This window comes from Myripristis murdjan, chromosome 23 (genome assembly GCF_902150065.1).
Source record: "Myripristis murdjan chromosome 23, fMyrMur1.1, whole genome shotgun sequence".
NCBI lineage: Eukaryota > Metazoa > Chordata > Actinopteri > Holocentriformes > Holocentridae > Myripristis > Myripristis murdjan.
In genome coordinates, this window is record NC_044002.1 from 26,346,897 (window position 1) to 26,372,507 (window position 25,611).

The 25,611-nt window shown below is 42.0% G+C and overlaps 1 protein-coding gene across 2 annotated transcripts; it reads left to right on the top strand.

Annotated features, from left to right (window-relative positions):
• The first annotated feature begins 3,100 nt into the window (after positions 1 to 3,100).
• LOC115355194 (HMG box-containing protein 1-like) lies at positions 3,101 to 19,179 on the top strand. Of its 2 annotated transcripts, none has more exons than XM_030045904.1 (13): positions 3,101 to 3,120; positions 4,960 to 5,042; positions 7,477 to 7,572; positions 8,708 to 8,936; positions 9,972 to 10,107; positions 10,880 to 10,991; positions 11,287 to 11,396; positions 12,528 to 12,684; positions 13,567 to 13,711; positions 14,420 to 14,538; positions 15,303 to 15,489; positions 16,532 to 16,673; positions 16,827 to 19,179. In XM_030045904.1, exons 2-13 carry the CDS (start codon positions 4,970 to 4,972, stop codon positions 16,842 to 16,844), a joined length of 1,524 nt encoding a protein of 507 aa, XP_029901764.1. In that variant the 5' UTR covers positions 3,101 to 3,120; positions 4,960 to 4,969; the 3' UTR covers positions 16,845 to 19,179. The 2 variants fall into 2 exon arrangements, with proteins under 2 accessions (XP_029901764.1, XP_029901763.1); XM_030045903.1 differs by having other exon boundaries at positions 4,963 to 5,042.
• Positions 19,180 to 25,611: the final 6,432 nt, after the last annotated feature.

A 25,611-nucleotide genomic window follows, 5' to 3' on the forward strand; every position in this document is an offset into this window, starting at 1 on the left:
TATAGCTACATAAAATCATATTTTACAAATTAATATAGAACATCTACAAGCTACATGTACCTGTTGACTCTGGTAAATATTAGTTTAAATCGGAAATGATAAAAGCTAAACTGAATTTCCACTGGAGAAGAGCCGCTGTGAAACGCCATAAGCGAGGCGGATCACAAGAGTACACCGGTCCTTTTTATTGCTACAGGTGTGAAAACTCACCTTTTCACAGCATGCAACTTTTAACCAAAAACCTGCTTCCGGATACAAGTTTCAAAATAAAACTGATTTTGGCGAGTATGCTGTTTGATTTTTCAGTTTTTGGTATCAGAGAAAATTAAAAAAATATATATATATTTAACGGAGGCTGAAATGTCAGTAATGAAATGAGGGCAGAAGTCCTTTTAGTATGATTCAGTCATGCAGTGCAGCAGTGCTGCCGCTGTCTGTGACGTGGTTTACATCAATTTCACAGTCAAATTAATGAACAAAACAAACATCCATTATGATCAAACTGGCACACCTGACTGGAAAATACAGAAATGAAATTAAACTAAATGGTCACTATTGGCCATATTACAGATACACTTTAATCCAGTATAGGAAAGCCAGTTTGTTTGTTTTAGTCTATCTATCTATCTATCTATCTATCTATCTATCTATCTATCTATCTATCTATCTATATTTATATACATAAAAGAATTGGGACATACACATATACATAAACATATATATTTATATGTGTGTGTATTTCATTGTAGGTACAGTCTTTGCAAAAGTTTGAAGGTGAAAGGTCTACAGATTTTTATTATACACACACATACATGCATGCATTCATACATATGTACACATATATACATGTTACTTGTGTTGATTAATGTTTATAAAGATATATATTTCTCTCTTCTAGTGTTGAGAGGTAGAGTTTGTGTCATCTACTGTTGTTCCTGTGTCTGGACAAGCTGCTGCTGCATAACATCAGAATTTACAAATTTGGGATCAATAAAATACATCTATCTATCTGCCTATGAAATAATCATATACCATGAAGAATTAAGGAGTGTATAAGTAATAAATGTAGGTGTGTGTGTGTAAATGTGTGCATATATATGTAATGTAGATATATAAATACATAAACAGTGTTTCACTCCTCCCACAATGTGAAAAAGTCCTGAAAAGCCAACAGTGCTGCTGCTTTTAGGAAAACTCATGTGGAGGACTTTATCCCGCTGATGGAAAACTGGAGTGAAGAAAGTGTGAAGGCTCTGAAAGTTCATGTTCATATCATAGTGGAATGAATGGAAACCAGCGGCTGGAGGAAAGGAGGAGGAGTGATCCTACTGCTCGCTTTGGGAGGAGACCAGCAGGAATGTTCTGGGGAGAAAACTCTGAACATGCAGAGGAACTGGGGCGGAGCTTTAATTTAATAAGCTGTATTACCTGCATGGGCGTTTCTCACTGTAACTATAAACACTAACGTTCTGCAGTCAGGTGACCCACTTCTCTGTGTGTCTCTGGCAGCGATGAAGCCCTGATAATTACGGTGAAAAATGTCCTCCAGGGCTTTCAGGATGTTGCCAACACGTGCGTTTCCCTCCAGATGAGCTCAGGCCTGCAGACTTCACTGTGAAAAAGCTGGGAGGATTAAATGTGGAGAAAGCAAGAGAGAACAAAGGAACTGACACATGCTGCTTTGCATTGTGGGAAGTATCCGTGCAGTTGAAACGTGACTTTGCTCCTTGAAAAATCGCGAGAAAAGGGTTTTCAGGGCTGGGACGATCTGTTTATCTGATTTGATACTGTCACAATACTCAGGTGCCGATTTGATACTATGATTTATTGCATTTTTAGTTTTTGAATCCTTGTCTAGTTTGTTTGTGTAAAATTTGATGAGGCTGTGATTCTCCTAGAGGTCACCAGAGGTCATTTTCTCCAGCGACGTCCAGTTGGACAAAAGTCTCTGCCTGCAGTGAAATGGCTGCTATGGGGGCCAACATCATCACACAGGAATCAAATGTGGCTCATTGAATCCACAAGAGTCTCAGCTTTCCAGTCAAAGCCAACTGATGCAGCTCCAAGACTGTTTAGGCCCCAGTCTGCACACACACACCATTTTACAACAGGCCACAAGAACACATGTGGACTGCAGGCTTTGGGGCCCAAACTGCATGGGATTAGCAGAAGGTGGTCAAGAAGTTAAGGGACCCTGCTGGAAACAGACTTGAATCAATTCAGTAATTAAAAACAAACAAACAAAAAATGAAAAAGAATTGCAATACTTAAGTGAATACATTTTTTCCCTACCCTACTTTTTAGACATTTTTCATTTACCTGCTGGTGCAGACAACAGGTGTACACATGCATGCCCCTGTTTTGCGAATATGTGTTGCTGTGCAGCTTACTTTTATGTTAACAGCATTTTTTTTTTTTTTTTTCATTATTCACACACCTCACCCTTTAACTGCAGGGTTCAACTTTCAGCATGTGGTAAATGAAGTAGTTTGGGTTTTATTTGTTGTTTTCATTGGCCATCGCAATAAGCTTATTTTTCTGTACCAAATCAGAATCAGAATCAGAAAAATCCAGGTGCTGCAGGTGCTGAATTCTCAAGAGACGAATTAAATGATAAGAAATAAAAAAAGAAATAAGAAATATTAAAAGAAAATTTGAAAAAAGTGGTTGCATTATGTGTACAAATGTGCATTAATCTTACAAAATATTAAAACAATGAATACAGACATAAGAAACCGAGCATATGTAAAAAGTCTAACTATATACACCTTATATAAGGTACAAATTATTGCACAGTTAAACAGTATTTCAGTTTCTCAGTCGTATTCCGGTGTTTATAACAATATTATTGCCATATCTACCAGTTGGAGTTAGGTAATAAATGATAAATGAGGTAATAAATGAGACTGGGTGTTGTGTAATTGTTACTTTCGTTGTGTTTTCACCATATTAACCCACCCGACGGTGTTACTGCGATGGTAATAAAGAGCACAAGCCACATCGCTCCCGGCCAATCAGAGCGAGAGGAGCCGCTGATTGACGCGCGGCCTGGCCAATAGGATCGCCGGGGGGAACGTGTTTGTACCAGCCCCCCCTTCCGTACAAGGCGACTGTTTTTTGGTGAGTTGCACAAAGTTCATTGAAATCTTTTTGTTTAAAAGCGTGAAATTGAGAAGTAAGTGCGCCAGGCGGACGGTTTAAAGCCGAGCCGAGCGAACGGGCAGGATTTTAAACATGTCACGGCCTACTTTGGTCGCAAATGGGCATTTTCCTGGCCGCTCCGTGAAAATGTTCATTGTTGACGTTTGTTGTTTTGTTGTCAGCGGCTCGACTGGCCGCTCCGTCCATTTTACAGAAAAACGTCAAGCAGCGTTTTCTCGCTCTGTCTTTCAACATGTGATGTGTTTGCTTGTTGCGGACATTTTACTCGTGTAGTTTCAGATTTATTTTATTTTATTATATATATTTTTTTTTTTGTTACGTCGACGCATTTCAACAGCGCTTCGTTTCGTGACAACAAAACGACAACTTCGCCTCAACTTTCCCCAAACAGTTTCTGACAGCTCGGTTTCCACGGCAACACGTCTGCCGTGTGTGTGTGTGTGTGTGTGTGCGAGTGTGTGTAATGTGTTTTTATTTTGTATTAAATGGTCATAATTACGAAACGTTAACTACTTTGTTTCAAATGAATTATCGCCCATTCTGCCCGTTCCCAGTGAATGAATGAGTCACTTTTGCGCATGCGCCGACTCGCGGAGCTCTGAAAGTTTATAAACAAGCGGAGGTCACATGACGATATTGCGAAACTGATAAGAAACCAAACGCATTCCTATTGTCTTTCTGTGCTCCCGTGCTCTGTAAACATGCAGTTTTATTCAGTATATCATGGGAGTGAATGGTGCAGCTGGCCGAGGACGGGCTCCTATATTTAGGTTTGTTATTACATAATGGCAGCCGGCTCCGTGGCCCGGTGTCACCCTATGTCACCTTATGTCACCCTGCATCCATCTGACCAGCTCTGAGGCTCAAAAGGCTCAGAGGTGATAATTAGAAAGATGAGGCTGTTAGAGGACAGTTGGTGTCTGTGCGCACCGTTTTTACACCTACAAAGGCAAAAAAAAAAAAAAAAAAAAAAAAAAAAAAAAAAAGCATTCAGTGTTTCCAATAGACTTTTCTTCTTGTCGGAGTGGAAAAGCCTGTGAAACAGCATTTAGATCATTACGGCACACAGAAACTCTCCACTGACCCGCGATAATGTCACTGCATCGGTGTTAAAATGTGGGCTGACTCAATAACATCGAATGGTGGTTAAACTCTGGATCTGTTGTGAGTTAATTAGGAATTCATTCATTCGTACAGATGTATATGCAGTGAGAAAATAAGCAAAATCCAGTTGTTTTTTGTAGTGAAAAAAGAAAGAGAAAGAACTATGTGAAAGTGACCAGAATTTTTTTTTTTAATAATCTTAAAGGCAGAATATGTAGGATTTTCCACAAAAAAAAAAAAAAAAAAAAATGTATGGATTAAAGGCAAACTATTCATTGATCTTCAAAATTACAGTCAATTAATTTTGAAAAGCTCCAGTCATTCAGCAGAAATTTTTAAAGAAATCCTGTATTTATTTAAAAAAAAAAAAAAAAAAAAAAAGTATAACGTAAAGGCAGAATGAGTTGTATTTTAAAAAAAAACATGTATAGAATACAAAAATAGTCTTTATAAATGACTAAAATTATTCATTGAGCCTCAAAATTACAGTCAGTTAATTTTCAAAAGTCCCATTCATGCAGCAAAAATAAATAAAATCCAGTATAATTTTTTAATAATACAAAAATAATCGTCCAGTGAACCCGAGTCACTCTGCCTTTAAAAAAGTGACTCATTAGGCCTGATGCAGTATAACAAAACTGTAACTTTGTGTGTGTGTGTGTGTGTGTGTGTGTGTGCGTGCGTGCGCTCCAGCAGCAGGAACATGGTGTGGGAGGTGCCGACCCCCGCCAAACACCGCGACCCTCCAGAGCCCGAGCCGCAGTGTGAGCACTCAGGTGAGCGCAGCACAGCCCATCGTCACTTTCACTGTCCGATCACTCACTCACGTCTTTCAGTCAATTAATCGATTTGACCAATAAAGAGCCAGTCGGAGTCTTCTTCAGTCTGACCAGCAGCCCAAAAAAAAAAAAAACCGAGATATGAACGGACAAAAGGAAGACAGTTTGAGCGTGTCTAAAATTATTCACTGATAATCAAAATTACAGTCAATCAATTATCAAAAGTCCCATTCATGCCTCCGTCCTGCGTCTAGTCAGTCACAGATCATCACACACTGTGCTTTTATTTGTCCATGATTTAAAAAAACAAAACAAAAAAAAAACACTCCCTACCTGCTTCCGTGGGTTCATCATTGCTTCTCGGCTGAGGTTCAGTCAAACCCTTTATTTTGAAATTCCAGCGTTGATCCCGAGGTCTCCACAGATCCCAAACATGAGCGGCTGGATTCCAGGGAAATGCGTCTAAAGTGATGCAGGAGACATGCAGATCTGTTCTGTGTGATGTGGACAATTATTTTTGGATCAGGAAAACGTCTCTGAGCTGCTGCCGAGGAGGACGAGGCAGCAGAGGATGAAGGTCTGCAGCTGTGAGAATGAAGATGAGTGAGGATGAAGATGAGTGAGGATGAAGATGAGTGAGGATGAAGATACATGAGGATGAAGATATGTGAGGATGAGGATGAGTGAGGATGAAGAAGAATGAGGATGAACATATGTGAGAATGAAGATACGTGAGGATGAAGATGAGTGAGGATGAAGATGTGAGGATGAAGATACGTGAGGATGAAGATGAGTGAAGATGAAGATATGTGAGGATGAAGATGAGTGAAGATGAAGATATGTGAGGATGAAGATGAGTGAGGATGAAGATATGTGAGGATGAAGATACGTGAGGATGAAGATGTGAGGATGAAGATACGTGAGGATGAAGATACACAGCTGTGAGGATGAGAATTAGTGAGGATGAAGATGAGTGAGGATGAAGATACGTGACGATGAAGATACGTGAGGATGAAGATGTGAGGATGAAGATACGTGAGGATGAAGATGAGTGAAGATGAAGATGAGTGAGGATGAAGATGAGTGAAGATGAAGATGAGTGAGGATGAAGATATGTGAGGATGAAGATATGTGAGGATGAAGATACATGAGGATGAAGATGAGTGAGGATGAAGATATGTGAGGATGAAGATACATGAGGATGAAGATGAGTGAGGATGAAGATATGTGAGGATGAAGATGTGAGGATGAGGATGAGTGAGGATGAAGATATGTGAGGATGAAGATGAGTGAGGATGAAGATGAGTGAGGATGAAGATACATGAGGATGAAAATGAGTGAGGATGAAGATATGTGAGGATGAGGAAGAGTGAGGATGAGGATGAAGATGGTGGGCGGGGCTGGTCAGTGATTCCGGTTGAAGAGAAAACCCGACGTGGAGTTTCTGGATCGGAGCTTCTTGCTGTTTGTGTTTCCCAGCGTGACCTGACTTGCTCCCCCACTGCATGCTGGGAAACGTCACCGCAGACAGGTGAGCGTCAGATTCGAGCTCCGCCTCCTCACCGCTCCACAGGTGAGACGCTGAAGACACACCTGCTCGTGGACGTGACCCCGGCCCGCTGCACGGAAACACGTTTGTTTTTATCTCTGATGTTAGTTAAGGGGAAAATTTGAGGAGCAGATCAGGATTTAAGGGGTTAATGAAGCTGCTCACAGCCTCTGAAGCTCCGCAGCACGAAGGACCTAACCTTCAGCAGCAGAGAAACTTCAAGAACTGAACGGGCTGGAACGGGACGTCCGAGAGAGAAATGTTGTTTTGGTTCCTCAGAGCGGACGGTTGTGTGTGTGCTGACCTCAGATCTTAGACCAGAGGCTTGAGAAAAAAAAAACAAAAAACGGGTAATAACTTGAATTTTAAGTGTGAAAATGCCAAAACACACTGGAGTGAAGCCCTTTAACCCTCCGACAGCTACCAGAGTGTTTTATTCAACACCTTTCGTTTCTCCACACAGGCATTTAAAAAACTCTCTGCTTTGGCCTGCGAGGATGTGAGGATTTTTTAATTTTTTATTTCATCATTTTTATTTTTTCCCATCACATAAATGGTCATAAATTTACGACTTTAATCTGAGAATTTCAGTTTTTTTTTTTTTTTTGCCATATTACCTCCCCTCTCCTGACTCTGTAGGCTATTTGTTTTTCTCTCCTTATTCCTGCAAAAACTCGTATTTTTAGTACCCGTCTTTGATTAAACTGAACATATCTGACATTATTCTCATGAAAATGTCATTCATGCATTCTGAGCGTCCAGCTGAAAAACAGGAGATGATTCAAATTTAATCTGTCTGATCTGTGGCCGTCCTGCAGGGGGCAGCAGGGTTGAGGTGACTGATCTCCTCTCTGTGTGTTTGTCTGTGTCTCTGACTTGCAGACGCCATGACGGACGCAGACGGAGGCCGATCATGTGACCAGCTGCACTGCGAGGAGCGCCTGCCCGCCTCGCCCGGCGACAGCCACATGGAGTACGGTACGCCAGCTCGCCGCCGCAACCTCACCGTCTCTCAGGCTCACACTGAGCTGGATGTCAGCCGCATCGTTTCCTTTTGAGGTGTTCATGTCTCACGTGTTCATATCTGGAGAACCGTCTGATAACCAGACAGCAGCAGAGAGCGGTGGTTTTCAAACTGGCGTCCCTCAGGGGCCTCCAACGGGTCCTCAGAAGAAATAGAAAAAAAAATCACTAGAAATGAATACGGCACAAAAAATACATGAGTGATTGTTTTACCATGATGTTTTATGAGGCTGCTTTCAGACGCCTTCCACAAGCATTTAAACACCACAAATCTAACAATTCTCATATTATATTTTTTAATAATTACAAATATAGCTGTCTTGTGGTAGTTTTTTGTGTGTGTGCTAATTTTCAGGTACATTTTTGGTAATTTTCCTTTCTTTACTGATGTAATGGTCATTTTTAATATTTGATTTTTATTATTATTATTGTTATTATTATTATTATTATTATTAGTTTGTTTTTGTTTTTTTTTTGCTTCCTCTACTGGTAAGGGCCACCAGACAGGCCCTTCAGGAGTTTGTGATTTTACAATGACCTTTTTTTTTTTTTTTTTCACGAGAGCCTGAACGCATCACAGATAACTGACATACAGACAGTGGGTCCAGGCTGCCTGCAGTTGCTGTTTTCCGTCACTAGATGGCGCTACAACCTCAAGAATATCAAGTTATTAAATTCATGAAGTGTCTTGGTTAATAAGTTAAACACAGTGAAAAGACTTATAAAAACCCATTTCTTCATTGGTAAAAAAAAAAAAAAAAAAAGTATTATTTTGGATTCTTGCAGTATCAGAGAAGTGTTAAAAAATAATAATGACAAAATGGTAATTTAAAAGACATGTGATGTTGTTAAATTACAGGAAATAGCAGGATAAAATCAATTTAAATGTGTTTTTTTTTAGAGTCTGCAGAAAATTGTAGCAAATTAAAACTGTACCGTCAAAGAAAAAGAAATCCACTGAAACTGAGATGAAAGCTGAGATATTGAGATGAGAGAATTTTAAAAAGGATTTTTTCATGTTATTTTGTAGATTTTTATCCAGTGAAGGAGCTCATTGTTTGTTTGTTTGTTTGTTTGTTTTCTCGTCCAGACGACCTGCCGGAGCTGCAGGAGGTGCAGGAGGAGGCGGCGCCCGTCTACCAGGTGGAGGTGGGCGTGTCGCACCAGGAGCGCACGGCGCACGTGCACGAGCACGAGCACACACACTCACACGCACGCTCACACCACCCGGCGCCTCCAGACACCCTGTGGCTGACACAGCTGGCACACATCGCCACGGGGCCCCAGAGCCCCCTGCTGCAGGGCCCCGCCCACTGCAGGTACACACACACACACACACACACACACACACACACACACACACACACACACACACACACACACACACACAGATTTCACATTCAGCTGGTTTCTTCAAAGCAGAGCGAGCAGGTTAATGCTGATATAAATTTGTACATGAAAGAGAAGTAACACATCCTCATCAGCGGCACAGCAGCGTGATGACATCATGATGATGTCATGATGATGATGATGTGACGAAGATGATGGTGATGATGACATGAAGATGATTATGATGATGATGACAGCCTGCAGCGCTCTGTCACCATGACAACACACACTGCGGCCTCAGAGCTGAGCAGGTGAGCGGGTCAGCGAGGTGTGCTCAGTCACCGCGGCGGCTCTCCTCTGACCCGGCTTCATCGCCATGGTAACGGATGCTGCGAACATAAACCTGCTGTGGACCGGGTTACGTTCAGAGTTTCGTCTTTTGTCCTGTTTGCCTCAGGTGATGCGTCTGTTAACCCTTTAAACCTGACAACAGCAGATTAATAATCCACAGCAGCTCCGTCCCAATCTGAGGCAGATTATGATGCTCACTCCTTATTGGCTGCCCAGTTCGTCTGAGGCTGCTGGTGCCTCATCTGATAAACACCAAGTGTGCCACACAGAGGCCTAATATTATATTAATCAGTAACATTTATTTCACTTGATATTGACTAAAACTACAGTGATTTATATGGATGTAATGTTTAATTAATAGAAATAAACTGGAAGATAATTCACGAATTTACACGATCCGCAGTTTTCTGCCAGCGTTCTTCTTCTCTGGTCTTATTTGCGGCCGCAGTGATAATTTCTCGTCCTCCTCGTTGCTCTCCATAACAAACAGGTGAACTGGACATTCATTAAAACACAGACTTCACCTCCTCCTGTCTCCTCCTTCAGATCAAACCAGTGATCTCAGCTTCAGTTTAACTGGAATCAAAAATGAACTGACAGTCACGTGTGTGTGTGTGTGTGTGTGTGTGTGTGTGTGTGTGTGTGTGTGTGTGTGTGTGTGTGTGTTCCCCCAGCTCCTCTCCGCTCCACGTCTTCGGCAGCAGCAGTAACCTTCACTCCTACGCCCGGCCTCCTCCTCCTCCTCCTGCTCCGCTCTGCAGCGCCCCGTCGCCCCCTACAGGCCACAGCAGGGAGCGCAGGCGCAGCCGGGTACGACCGCCTCCTACAGGCTGCAGCTCAGCGTCGTGTCCAGCGGGGGCAGCACTGAGCTAAATAGAGCAGAATATGTGTTGGTCAGTGGGGCTAGACGCTCTAAACTGATCAGTCCATTGATCCTGTCAATATTTCTGCTGCAGACAGGATTATAAACTGAAATTATAATCCATGGCTGTAAAATGATGTGAGTTTCAGCAGATTTCCACTCGCATTGAGGCGACAGCGTATCAGAGTGATTGTAGGGCGAAAAAAACATAAAATGGGGGTGGAGGTGGGGGGAGGATAATATTCAGAGAAAAAAATCTTAATTTTTGAGATTAAAGTTTTACAAATACAAGAAAAAATAGAGATAAAATTTGAAAGAAAAACCTCAGAAATTCTCTGAGATAAGTCATAAATATATAATAATTTGTTTGATTGTTTTTATTCTTTCTACTGTTCTTTCTGTTTTGTTGTTCTATTATCATTTTTGTACAGCACTTTGTTTTCAGCTGTGGTTGTTTTTAAAGTGCTATATAAATAAAGCTGAGTTGAGTTGAGTTGAATATATTTGAAAAAAAAAAAAAAAAAACTCGGAAAAATAGTTTCTCTTTTACTTTTTTGTGGGTTTTTTTTGGTCAAGGAACCAAGAACTAAGAACTAGATTCAGCAAAGTGAAGCCGTGTGATTCCTTTAATCTTTAATCACTTTAATCTCAGAGAATATCTGAGCTTTTTTCTTCGACTATAAGCAGCATCTGCTCCTTTGTTGGTTTTAAACTGTGCAGACGAGCAGCGAGTGCGGCTCGGCGGTGTCGACCAGATCCTCGCTGTCCGACGACGAAGACATGGGCTGGAGCTTCACCTGGCCGCCCACCGCCTGGCACTGCTTCCTCAAAGGTCTCACACACACACACACACACACACACACACACATGGATATACACTATGGTCTGGATGATGTGGACTAAATCTCAGTCGCTGTATCTTGTGATTTTTGATTTTGAGTTTCACAATAAAAGCTTCACAGGAAATGACTGGATTCTGTCCCCCGAAAGGCTGGAGGGCTTTAAGTTTGAAAGATACCAGATGTTTGTTGTTGTTGTTGTTGTTGTTGTTGTTTGTGTGCGGGTCTTGCGAGCGCTGGTGCAGTAAAATGTAAAAACACGGGTCTGCGTCTGTTTTCTGTTGCCAGGCACTCGGCTGCGTTTCCACGGCGGCTCCAACCTGGAGTGGCAGGACGCCGAGGAGGTCGACTCCGGCGAGGAAGACTCCGGCGACGAGGAAGACGGCGGCTCGCTGAAGGTGAGAGAGTTTAAAGAAAGCCCTGATCCTCCTGTTGCTTGTTTTCCTTTTATTTATTCATTTATTTGTCTCCATCTCTGTTGCCGGGCGCCCGGCGCTGCGATGTCTCCACCTCCCACAGAGCTTCCATCTGTAAATGTTGAGGGAAGCTGCTTCACTGCTTCCTCTTCCTTTACCAAGGGAAAGGAGATAATGCCGTCCCACAATTCCTTGCGGCAGCCCCATTTAAAGCGGCGCACCCTCCGGCCGTTCACGTTTGAAGGTGTTTCCTGAGTTTCGTGGAGGTTCCTAAAGGCAGCGTGAGCAGGATTTTTTGTTTCAGTTTGTAAACACAACATCCAAAGTTAAGCCCACCTCCCTCGCTAAGCTAACCACTGGCAGCTAGTTTTCCTCTCCTAGGATGGCGACGGAATGAATGCCGTCAGACCCTGCCCCTGATTTCCTTTCTTTTTTCTGTGTCCATGATTTTCGTCGCCTCCTATTGGATGAAGTGCTGTTGATCTGTCACTGCACTGCACTGTGATTGGCTGGGAGCGACACACCTGCTGCCCAAAGACTGACGCCCACACACACACACACACACACACACACACACTGCTGGTGGCTCACAAGTCATGATGGAGAGGATTTTTCTTCCTGCTCATTCAGCCTTTAAACTGTCACCCGCTCAGGCTCATAATCCTCAGAACCAGAATATGAACCGTGACACAGAAAATATATGAGGCGTTTTTGGCCAGATGATGATGTGTAATCCATATTAGGCCTATAATCTGGCAGAAACTAACTGGGATTCATGTGGAGGGTGAACGTGAGCAGCCGTTCTTGATGCGACAGCCGTTTGGTTTTTCTCCTGTAGCCCAGATCCTTTTATTTCAGTTCAGGAAGAAATATTGTTCATTTTCCCTGAAACAAAACGGTAAGAGCTCACGGGGCGTCGACGCTGTCGTTATGAACTCTCCTCCACGTGATGTTTTCCATCAAGGCCAAGGAAACGTGCTTAGGAAAGGACGCGGGATGTGAAACTCCATCAACAGGAAGTGCAGGAAGTCTCTGGGAGGAGGCAGTTGCTTAGCAACAGACAGAGAGAGAGTTTGAAAGTGTGACTGAGTGTGTTGTGTTGGACCGGCGCAGGCTTACGGCTCGGAGGGGCTGCGGCTGCTGCGGCACGCCGAGGTCGTGTCGTCCGGACAGTCCGTCCTGCAGCTGACCTTTGACCCCGGCGCCTTCGGACACGCCCCCCTGACTGCCCAGTGCCAACTCGATCACCCGTTCTACGTCAGGAACAAAGGTAGGGGCCGCTGTTATTTTATCTGAAACACTTTGAAAGAGAAAAAACAGAATTCTGACCAAATTTATGTAAATTTATGGTCTCTGCTCTTTTACAACTTGAATGTTACAGATACATTTAAAATTTAAAAATCTGTAAAAAAAAAAAAAAAAAAAAAAAAAGGTTGTTTTTGCTTTTTACTATAAAAACGAAAAATAGAACAATAACTAATAAATTTAGGCAACACAGATCAGTCTGCTCTCTGTGTAACCAGTGGCTGGGCTGAAAAAAAAAAAATCAATAAAAAAGATTTTTATTCTCCTCTTTTTCTATTAATATTTATCTAACTCTTATAAATGCTGCAAGGATTGAACAGAGAAAAATGGAATAACAATAATATTTTATAATAATAATATAACAATAATACTTTCTTTCTTTCTTTTTTTTACAGTTACTGTTTATGAAATACAAATCCTGCATTTATTGAGTAGAACAAACGGAATAAGGATAAATTTAGATAAAGATAAATGTAGGCAGCAGTGATGAGTGTGTTGTGTGTTCAGTGTGGAGTCAGGGGCACAACTGGAAAAAAAAAACATTTACTTAATGATGTGTGTGTGTGTGTGTGTGTGTGTGTGTGTGTGTGTGTGTGTGTGTCTGTTTCTTTCTGTTTTTGAATTAATCTCATGTATAAAGTGTGAAAGCGGCCGCCTGGAGTCAGACCCCGGACACACGACCAAAATGATCAGTTATCAATATTGGAATTGATTATTAGTATTTTTAACTGTTTCAGCTCCAATTCAAAAAACACAGAGCGCAGTGTCAGCAGTTTGTCAACAGGCAGGAGGTTTACCTTTCATCTCTCTCTCTCTCTCTCTCTCTCTCTCTCTCTCTCTCTGTCAGGGTGGGCGTCGTTCTACCCCAGCCTGACAGTGGTGCATTATGGGATACCGTGCTACGAGGTGGAGGTGGGAGACGTTTGCCTCCCTCCGGGCCACAGAGACGCCGCGCACACAGACGACTCGCTGGTGTTCGACGCCTTCAGGAGGTAAGAACAGAGGAAACATGCCCAGCGTGTGGTCTGGAGGTAAAGCAGCTGTTCTGGATGTTCTGGGTGTAAAGCAGATGTTCTGGGTGTTCTGGGTGTAAAGCAGATGTTCTGGGTGTTCTGGGTGTAAAGCAGATGTTCTGGGTGTTCTGGGTGTAAAGCAGATGTTCTGGGTGTTCTGGGTGTAAAGCAGATGTTCTGGGTGTTCTGGGTGTAAAGCAGATGTTCTGGGTGTTCTGGGTGTTCTGGGTGTAAAGCAGATGTTCTGGGTGTTCTGGGTGTTCTGGGTGTAAAGCAGATGTTCTGGGTGTTCTGGGTGTTCTGGGTGTAAAGCAGATGTTCTGGGTGTTCTGGGTGTTCTGGGTGTAAAGCAGATGTTCTGGGTGTTCTGGGTGTTCTGGGTGTTCTGGGTGTTCTGGGTGTAAAGCAGATGTTCTGGGTGTTCTGGGTGTTCTGGGTGTAAAGCAGATGTTCTGGGTGTTCTGGGTGTACGTTCCTCGGTGTCGGAGTGTAAATGTGGATTAGAACTCAGTAGGATGAAAGCAGCTGTTAGACGTGTATAAATGCGTGAATATGGCTGATTATTTTCTTTTTTTAGAACCGAGTGGTGCTCTTCTTCTCCAGAGCCTATCTTCGTGTTACGTGCTAAGACTTGATCAGCATTTGTGTGTGTGTGTGTGTGTGTGTGTGTGTGTGTGTCGTCTTCAGTTACGACTTCACCCCCCTGGACTCGTCGGCGGTTTACGTGCTGAGCAGCATGGCCAGGCGGCGCCGCACCTCCCAGTCCAGCGGGGGCGCCGTGTCCCCAGACAGAGACACGCTGCAAGGTACAAACCATGACCAGCCTTTTAGCTCCGCCCCCGGTTCCTCTGCAGAACGTTCCTCTGCTCTCCTCCCAGAGCGAGCAGTGGGCTTTCAGAGCTGCCACATCACTCCTCCTCCCTTTCCTCCATTCATCCCACTACGATATGAACGTGAACTTTCAGAGCCTTCACACTTTCTTCACTCCAGTTTTCCATCAGCCCAATAAAGTCCTCCACATGAGTTTTCCTCAAAGCAGCACCACTGTTGGCTTTACTCACATTTGGACTCTGTGCTGTGAAATCTTAAGTTTCCTGCAGGATTTGATAAACGGTTTGCTGACGTGGAAAATGTGGAGGAATATTCAAAATCACTGGAATGCTCCTTTAAAATGCCCATGAGCCTCCAGAAGGAGAAGCAGTAATACAATCAAACTGTCTCAGTAACACAGAAAGACAAAAACAAACCAAATGTAAAGATCAGTATGAAAGTAAAATAACTCGCACATGAAAAATAAATTTTAACAGGATCTTGACTCAGCCTGTTCAGAGGGGAGTCAAGTTTTCCTCCTCAGATCATTGTGATTAATAATCATCATTAATTATCCGGCACAATAATGATAAAATAACAGTGTTTATCTAAAAAAAATCGTTATTTAAAAAGAAGATTAAAGATTAAGAAAAAGATCAGAGCTGAAAGTGAGAAACGCAGAAACACGGGTCACAGGCTCAGCCTCTGGTTTCAGGAAACGCCTGTCGGAGTCTTAACATGAACCTGTTTGTACCTGCAGACACCCACAGCCCCGGCCCCTCCCACTCGCCCGCCGGCAAGCCAATCAGGAGCCAGCACGCCACCGCGGCAGGAAGTAGCAGCGCCGCCCCGCCCACTAAGTGCAAGCGGCCAATGAACGCCTTCATGCTGTTCGCCAAGAAGTTCAGGGTGGAGTACACACAGATGTACCCGGGCAAGGACAACAGGTGTGTGTGTGTGTGTGTGTGTGTGTGTGTGTGTGTGTGTGTGTGTGTGAATCACTGTACATTCCTAAATGCATCACCAGCACACAGCAAAATCACTCTATTGATGTATTGTGTAATTTTTAATTTATTTATTTTTTGGAGAGCACAGATATTTTCAGCGTGGACACAGACATTATTATTATAAAATAATGAGTTTATTCATTTTTTGTAAAGACTTTCTTACAGCACAAAACAACAAAAAGTAAAAGAAATCTGCTGCACGGAAATATAATTAATCCAATTAATTGCACATCATCTACCAGTTCAAAAAAGATATAAAACATAATATCTGTCCGTTCCCTATTGCAGTGCACCATCTATCAGAGGAAAAAACAAAAATGAAAAACACAGGACTTCAGGGGGCGACCCTAATATTTACATAGGTAAAAACTGTCTAAATATATATGTACATAATATTTTAAAAAATGTAAAATATGTTCCTTTGACCAATGATTTAATATCAAATAAGTTTATTTAAATTTAAAATACATTTTACATCCAAAAAAGTAATGGAAAGTAAAAGAGCATAAAAATATATACAATTATAAAAACATAAATTGTATGTAAAAATATATTTACATAGATAAACTTTAAACAATAAAAAAAAATTTTTCCTGTTGTAAAGTGCAGACTCTTACTTTTAAAGAACATCAAATAAGTAAATAAGAGCTTTTAATGGTACAAAAGTAAGAAAAAGTAATAGAAAATACTTATATTGAAAAAATACATATTTAAAAAAATAAAAGCTAAAATATATGCACATTTAAAAAAAGTTTTTTTTTTAAATCACTACTTTAGCCTTTAAAATTTGCCTTGAAAAAATCTAAGTGACCCAGAGTTTAATGGGTGAAATAAATAAAACAGTTTAGAGAAGAATCTGCATTGAACTTCTGAGGGGGATTTCATTTAGATTTCAGAGGGTTAAACTATGACCAACATTATATTTCATCTGTGTGTGTGTGTGTGTGTGTGTGTGTTTGTGTGTGTGTGTGTGTGTCTGCAGGGCGATCAGCGTCCTGCTCGGCGAGCGCTGGAAGAAGATGCGCGGCGAGGAGCGGCGAGCGTTCACGCTGCAGGCCAAGGCTCTCGCCGACGAGCAGAAGAGACTCAACCCAGACTGCTGGAAACGCAAGAGAACCAGCTCTGTGAGGACACACACACACACACACACACACACACACACACACACACACACACACACACACACACACACACACACACACACACACACACACACACACACTGACATGACCCAGTGTATCGTTCGGCTGTCTAACCTGTGTCCTCTGTCCCAACAGGGCTGTCAGGGAACTTAAGGCCACACACAGCGAGAGGACAACTGACCGACTGCAGGAGCACACACACACACACACACACACACTCACACACTTCATTAAGGAAAGAGAACTATGCCTAATCTTCTAACTGTGCTTGAATATTATATTATATATTATATATTTTATTCTATATTTTTTAATGACAGACTTGCCTTAATCTCCCAAAATGAGGATTTTGATTGAGTCGTTTTTCATGCCGGACTCTCGCAGAGCTCATCGCTGAAGTCATCGCAGCACGAGGACGTGGCAGGAAGCACCGTGTGTGCGTGATTATTTGTTTTCCACGCATTTTGAGCCGCTCTCTGACATTTTCTCCGCTTCCTCTGTTTTTTTTTTTTTTTTGGTGCTGCACGTGGCATTTTAGCATCGATAAATCACTGCTGCGTTCATTCTGAGGTGACACGCAAACAAGAAAAAACAGATAAATAAACAAACAGCTCTGGTCCACCGTGTGAGCACAACAGGAAGTGGGCGTGGCCTGGGAAGACGTGGGCGTGGCCTTGTGTCAACCAGCTTGTCGGCAGCAACAAGCCGAGTCAGAGGATACCTCACATGACCCCTTTTGGAGAAACTGATTTTTTTTAAACAGAAGTGGGCGTGGCTTGGGTGGAAGTGGGTGTGGTCCAATTAGTGTGAGGCGTTAATGAGTTGTTCATTAGCCCGGAATCAAACACATCATCACGCAAATATGTTGTGGTGTTCTGCTAATGCACCGGGACGCTCTGTGACTTTTTGTGTTATGCCCCGCCCACTGCCACGCCCTCTTTTGGCTGAACGGCCTGAAAAGTTAAAGCGACAGGAAACTCCGAACTAGCATCTGAGCCGTAAAAACACCCCGACCCTGAAACCTCAGGCCACACAGAGGTCTGACCACCAGGGTCCACGGGAAAAACCAAAAACAATCCACGGAGTCGGAAAAATGTGGGGGAAGTCCAAGATGTCCTGAACTTCCTGTCCGAACTTGCCACCATTTATGGGCAGTTGTGGGCGGAGCCGACATGAAGGCATTGTGGGTATTTGAGTGTTTACGATCCTGTGACCCTGTAACCCGAAAGTGCGACTTAAAACGAACAGACTGATAAAACATTTAAACATGGAGGACAGAGCTGTGACGTGAAGCCCCTCAGAGGTCAGGAGCCTTTCTGTGGTAGGCCACGCCCACCGCCACGCCCACTGACACGCCCCCTTTACCAAAAAGGGGGAGTGAAAAGTTCAGCTGCTCTTCTTTGGCCCGTGACCGACCCGCCCACTCAGTTTGGTGGAAATCTGAGTTTTTGATCAGAAGTTGCGCTGATTATAGTTCCTCATTTTTGTCGTGTTTTCATGTTTTTGTTTGTTTTTTCCTCCAATCAAAGTTAAAAAAAAAAAAAAATCATCATTTTCAGTTTGTTTTTAAATGATTTATCGATGCTAACAGTGACTCAGCACTGTGGCATCAATCACCACCGAGGAAGTCCTCACGTTCTCCTTCTTCTTCTTTTGTTTTCACATCAAACCAAAAGCCGAGCGTCAGGGCGATGAGCTCAGGAGCGAGAGACAGAGAGAAAACAACAACAACAACAACAACAACAACAACAACAACAGCTTGTGTCTCGTTTTGAAATGACTCTGAACGTTTCCAGGTTGTTTCACATCGAGGCTTGAAACAGGTGGAACTTCTGGTGCTGTAGTTTTATTTTTGTTTTTATTGTTTTGTTAGCAGAAGTAGCAAGGGAGTTTCATAAATACTGAAAATCTATTTTCCCTAAATCAGATATTAAGGAGTTTATTATGAAAAAAAAACAAAAAACAAAAAAAACAAACACTGCATTTATAAGCCTGTATTTTTACTCTGTGTATTGCACATGACCATGTATCTGCTTTGGCCAAGGAGAAGTTTACTAAAAGCCTGTGATCGCCGGGGGCCTGCGTTTAGTTTTGTAAAGACAGTCAGAGACTTTAAACGTTCAGAAACCGATGGAATAAATTCATTTAATGCATTGGGGTTAGGATTACAGGATTAGGATTACAGGATTAATTAAAGTGATGTTCAAAGTATTGCCATGAAAGTTGCTCCGCTCCGTCGCTGAAGTTTTAACCTCCACGTGCCACAAATAATTTAACAAACTGTCAGCGTGAGGACGGGCGAGGGCCAGCGCTTTGCTTTCACTCGTTTTGTTGCCCGGATGTTTTTTAATTTTTTATATAACGTGAAACACAGTGAATATGAAGCCGAAGAGCAGCAGCTGTGAGAGCAGGACGACGGCGTGTGAGGGGGAAAACTACACCGCCACGGCAGGGAGGGGTGATAATTCAAGAAAAAAAAAAAAAAAAACTTAGATGGATTAAAGTTGTAAATTTCCCCCCAAAAATGACAAATTTATGAGAAAAAAACTAAAAAAAAAAAGTTTTGAGATTATGAAGTCAAAAATTTACAAGAAAAAAAAATGTAAAACTAGTTTTTCTTTCTGTATTTTTCTCATAAATTTTTGTGTTTTTTCTCACAAATTTACCACTCTGATTTCAGAGAATATTTTGAGTTTTAATCTCAGTAATTCAGAGTTTTTTCTCTCTGAATATCGCCTCCCCTCCTTTGTTCTGTATTTGTTCCCCCTGCAGTTTCCCTAACACGCCGTCAAAATTAATTTCAGGCACAGAAATTAAGTCAAAATAACATCAAAGCAGGTTTTATGTGCAGCTGAGCTCCTCGCCTGAACACACACACACACACACACACACACACACACACACACACACACACACACCAACTCGCTCAGTGAAAATACCAAACCAAATATAAACCCGTCCTGTCTGCGACTTCACATCCTCCAGCAGGCTGCAGCGGGTCGGGCCAGTAATGTGGCGTCAGGTTTGTGCCGTGTCAGCGCCCACTCCACTCTGGCTCCGCCCACTGTTCCCATAGACCCCGGTTATAGGCCTCCTCAGCCAATCAGGAACTGCTTCCTCTCTGGATTACGAGCCCAACGTCAAACTGCTCAGAGCTCATGACGACCAAAAAATAAGTTCTGAGAGGACGGGAGCGCTAGAAACAGTACATTGTAAATAAGCAGGTGGAAGTAAAATGGATTTGTGTGGCGCCTTTAATAGACACAGATCACGAAACGCTTTACGACATTTTACCACATACAGAGAGAATATTGTAGAAATGAACAGTCACCTGAGGCGTTTACAAAAGTTCAAAAGTTAAAACACACAACTTTTAAGCTCATAAAAATAATGCAGATGAAAATTTCCAGTGTATAAAATACACAAAAAACACAATAAATAATAATAATAAAAAAAAAAATGCAAACCTAGTGCTACAGGATTACACAAACGCCTGTCCGGATCTTGAAATTGCTGTTACGATTAGACGCCACACAAATCAAACTGAGCTGAAGTGGTTCCAAGAAACCAGTTTAAGAACCAGAACCAGGACCATTTTCGTAAACCAAAAAAAAAAAAAGAAAGAAAAGAAAGGAGGTATTCAGGTGCTCGGATTTCCAAGGTACGCCTCTGCTGCTGTTCTAGCGCTCTGGGCGGAAAAATCAGGAAACCATTGCAAAAAAAAAAAAAAAAAAAAAAAGTCATTAACAAACCTTTACAAATCACAGCTCGAGAGCCGCTGCAGCGTCGATGTTCCCGTTTCCAGCTGCTCATCAGGAGTTGGAGGGGGCGTTCATGTTCTCGTTAACTCGTACACGTGGAAAAATCCCGGTTTCAGACGTTCTGATGAGAACCTGAAGGCGCTGTTAGAACCACGGTTATGAGACTGTAACCCTGGTTCCATGAGAACTCAGTGAAGACGCACCTGGGGATGTGGAGTGACAGCGAGCACCGGTTTATATTTGGTTTCAGACACAGACACACACACACACACACATACACACACACTTTGTAGGCCACCTGGATAGATCAGTGTTCTTTACTGATCCCAAATCGGGAAACTACATGCATGCAAAGTTTGGCTGAGCGAGTCCAAGCCTGTGCGACACAGAGCCGTGGTTCCACACCGTAACCTCGTCACTGTGTTGGTTCTGCTGGTCTGAAGCCCAAACCCGGTCGTGACCTTTGACCCCGGTTTGCTTTTGCCCTTTGACCCCGGTTTGCTTTTGCGGGACAGAAGGACGCAGGCTCGTAAACGTTGGCCCAGACACACTAGAATAAAACTCTTAGAATAAAATGTAAGAACTCTGTCAAAAAAGTCTGGAGAATTTCTTAAATATTACCTTAGGAACATTTTAGGTGAAGCACTTTCAAATGAGACGGGATTAAAGTTACTGGATTAACTCTTTGAAACGTGAGCAAATTCACCTGATTTGTTATTTATTTTATTTTATTTTTTTTAAAAAAAAAAAAGGTGATTAGCAATCAGCAAGAAATCAGTAAAAGGTTATGAATTACCAGCAAATCATTAAAATGAAATGAATGAATGAATAAAACAGAAAATGAGTGAAATAATTCGAACAAATATTTAGTACAAATACAAATATATCTAAATGTCAATTACAAGGAAAATACCATAAATGAAGCACAAACTTAACCTTCTAAAGTGGAAAATAAAAGGAAGTTTTGTGACTTTTGTGACTGGAGGGTGAATCAAACCCTCAGCAGCTCCTTTCAAAGAGTTAATCTGCTCTGGGATCAGTTTTTCCGCGGCCGCCTGCAGGCTGACCACGCGTCGTTTGGGTTTTGGCTCCAGCTGCTTCCAGTTTTTACAAATGCAGAAATATTTTTTAATAATTGGTGGGTTGGGCACTCATACTCTGACTGCACAACGAGGTCTATCTTCTATGCACTATATACACTTTATTATCTTACATGACTGCTACAGTATAATGTTTAATAAAAAAAATATCAAAATATATATATTTTTTTTTTTGGGAGGGGGGGTTTGACTTAATCTGTGTTCACCAGTCGTGGTTGTGCATTGATTATTTGACTTTTTTTTTTTCCTTTCACATCATGTACAGGTCCTCTTGAAATAACAGCACACAATGCAATGTAATATAGTATAAATAAAAGCATGAATCTGTTAATATTATGATTTGTCCTTTGTCTTTTAATTTCTGGGAATCGTGGAGGAATTCTGCATGTCCAGAGGTTCCTCTCCAGAACGTTCCTCTGCTCTCCTCCCAGAGCGAGCAGTGGGGTTTCAGAGCTGCCACATCACTCCTCCTCCCTTTCCTCCAGCCGCTGGTTTCCATTCATTCCACTACGATATGAACATGAACTTTCAGAGCCTTCACACTTTCTTCACTCCAGTTTTCCATCAGCCCAATAAAGTCCTCCACATGAGTTTTCCTCAAAGCAGCAGCACTGTTGGCTTTTCAGGACTTTTTCACACTGAAACACTCACTCCTCCTCCTCCTCCTCCTCCGCCAGGGAAAATAGTCCCTAAGAGGGGAAACGTTTTGCTTTCCACAGCCAATCATCAGCTGTGTGGTTTGTGAATGTTGAGGACTTTGTTCGCCGCAGAAGCAGAACATTATAAGGCGGCTGCTTCAACCACAAACTCACATTTTGATTCTGTGCTGTGAAATCTGTAGCTCCTGCAGGATTTGATAAATGATTTGTTGACGTGGAGTTTTAATAAACAGATCAAACATCCAGAATAGCTGGAATGTTCCTTTAACCTCACCAGGAGGACAGAGGAGGTTCAAACACCAATCCATTTCCCAGATGGCCTCTCATAAACAGCAGAATGTTTAGAAAAGGGATTTTGAAGATTTCATCCAACAGACCTGCTAACAAAGGAGATCATGGACACCAAAACTTAAAATAAATTCAAGTAATAACAATAATAATAATAATAAACATATTTATTTGCTGACTTTTTCCCAGCAACAAAAAAGGACAACACAGTTAAAGGTTTGAACCAAATCTTTAATCTTGTCACTATTTACACACTGAGCCTGTTGGTGGCTGGAGGAGAAGGTCGAGGCATTAAGCTCCTACTGTGATCAGAAAGAGAATAATAAAAAAAAACATAAAAGAAGAGAGAAAACATTCCATTATAGCTATAAACATGATCAATATTTCCAGCTAAAATTATCAAATTGAATCCACACAGTTTCATTTATATTTGTAAATGACTAGAAAACCACCTTTTTATAGTAAAATAGAAAATATATAGAGATATAAACATAATTTGGCCTTTTTTTTTAATGTATTTACATACAAAGAGTTAAGGAGGAGTTCTTCTGCTTTGGGATTCCCTCACACACGTCACAGTCGGGACGTGCGCTCAGTCACCGCCCAACATGACAGGAAGGTGAGGTCGCGGCGCCATTTTGCATCCCAGGGCGAGTTAAACACAGGCAGAACGTCGGGAGGGAAGCAAAATGACGACAGGACAGACGGACGGACAGAAGCTGCAACACCAAGTGAAAACAATAAGATATTCAGAGTTTTGGACGAGGGAACATTTGGATTCCCGGGAGGAGAGTCAGGGCTGCACGATTACCCTCTGAGATCATGATGATTTAGAAACGAGTCCTTTTGTTGTACTTTTGCAAAGAAAATATGAGCTTTTAAGACAACTGAGCTGGAAAATACCTTTAAAGGGCCTAAATAAATCAGTTTGGATCATGTAACGAGCGTTTTTTCTTGATCCACCAAGGTGGTTTTACGTTCTCCTTCCTCCGTCTTTCAGAGGGTAGAGACGTAAATGAAGTACCGTCAGAGTACATTTGACTTTCCAGCTGAAACAAAACAGCCAGAGTGTTTTACATCACCAGGGGAAGCCCAGTGATGCGAGAGGAACTTTTCCAGATGGTATGTGGAAAGCCAAAACTGTAACTGGAAAAAAACAAAACAAAACAAACAAACAATAAACAAGATAAATGAAGTAAGCGTGCAGCCCTGGAGCGACGGTGAAGGTCAGCCTGGTGATTTAACGTCACGGCGTTCAGAGATGACAAACTGGTTTCTGAGTTTCTGCTCGTTTTCTGGACGACCACTCGAATCCGCTCTGTGATGTCACGCTTCGTGTCCACCGGGTGTTGCTAAGTGGGCGTGGCCACCCCCGATGATTGACATGATAACCTCGCAAACACTTCCTCGCTGCACCTGATTGGACGAACGCGTCGCTAGTGGGCCGTCCTCTCCTGGATTTCAAACCGCACCAACATGGCGGCCCTTTCGGAAACTTTCTTTGACACGAGGAAAATAAAAATCACTTTCTCAGGAGTTTACAGAGGCAGCGAGTCGCCTATTTTGCATAAAGAAGCCTGGACCTCGACTTTGCAACTGATAAGGGTGGAACTTCGCAGAAAAAAATATTTCAAAGGGGAACATTATTGAAAAGTTTGAGATACACTACAACAAACGATTGCATTTCTATGGTTCAGTGTCATGGCACATGATGGGAATTGGCAAAAAGTGTGATTCTTTGTATTAATTATAAAATACCATATTTTATTAATCTCATCAACAAATCAGGATCAAGAATCAGACACCAGAAATCCACGGCTGAGAACGTGCGGTTGTAAAAAAGTTGTAAAAAAAAAAAAAAAGTACATAAAATCTGTTTTTTTTTTTGTTTGTTTGTTTGTTTGTTTGTTTGTTTTGCCGATAAGATCAAACTGGTTTTCCCGGCTCCTGGTCTGACGTTAAATCACAGACTGTACCTTCACAAAAAAGTGATTTTTTTTTTTCCCTTTGCGAGATCTTCCACATGAGAAGTGACACTGAGGACAAAGCCAGAGACAGAAGAAGACAGCGGTCGCCTTGAAGAGGAACAGATGGAGATCACAGCTCAGGATTTTGGCATATTAGTCACAGGTCGTATCAAAACGGCTTTACAGCCCCAGAACATGAATTACAGGAAGGCACAGAGGAGCGGTGAGCGGCGGCGGCACATGTGACAGCAGAAACCTGACAGACAAAACGCTTCACATTATTACCATTAAAATCAAATTCATTCGCTGTAAAGCTGCAGATCTCTGCTAAATTTGCAGAAATCACAGATTCACGTCCACATTTTGTACATAAAAATGTGAGTGTCACTTCCTGCGTGGCGACTATCAGCCCATTCATCTTGTGTTTCTAGTTTTCTAGTTTTTATGTTGAAAGTCAGCAGTTTCAGGAACTCGTCCCGGTGCAGTGACAGGTAACACGTGTGTTACAGCTAACTTTTTTCTAGCTAACGTCGCTCGATGGGAGAAAAGCACCGTAAAAAGTGTCAGAGGCCGACAGAGTCTGTCAGTGAGTCGGGTTTAAAACAGACTGACTGACTCGGCTGTCAGAGACACTGAACTATAATAATTTAAAAAATTTACATCTGTAATAAAATAGATCAGTGGTAAGAAAAAAAAACATTTAAAAACTGTGGTGAAAAATAAAGTAAGACTCCATATTAATTCAAACTAAGACAAGCAGAGTCATGAGTGAAGGGGGGTGATACTCTGAGAGAAAACTTTAGAGAAAAATAATTTCCCAGATTAAAGTGGTAAATTTGCAAGAAAAAAGTCTAAAAGTCTGAGATTATAAAGTCACAAATTTTCTTCGCAAATTTACAACATGAATCTCAGAAATTCTGAGTTTTTCCCAGAATCGCCCCCGGCTCTGTAAATATTTTTTCTCCCTGATGCGTCTTCATAAACACGCCTGTAACAGTCTTTTGTTAAAATAAAAATTGATTTCCAGACACATACACTCTGTTAAAGTTTCCACTTTGGCTTTTTGGCGAGTGACTTTAGAGAACCAGCAGTGAATTTGTCTGGAGAAAGAGACGAGGAACAAACGAGTGAAAGACAGAATAAAA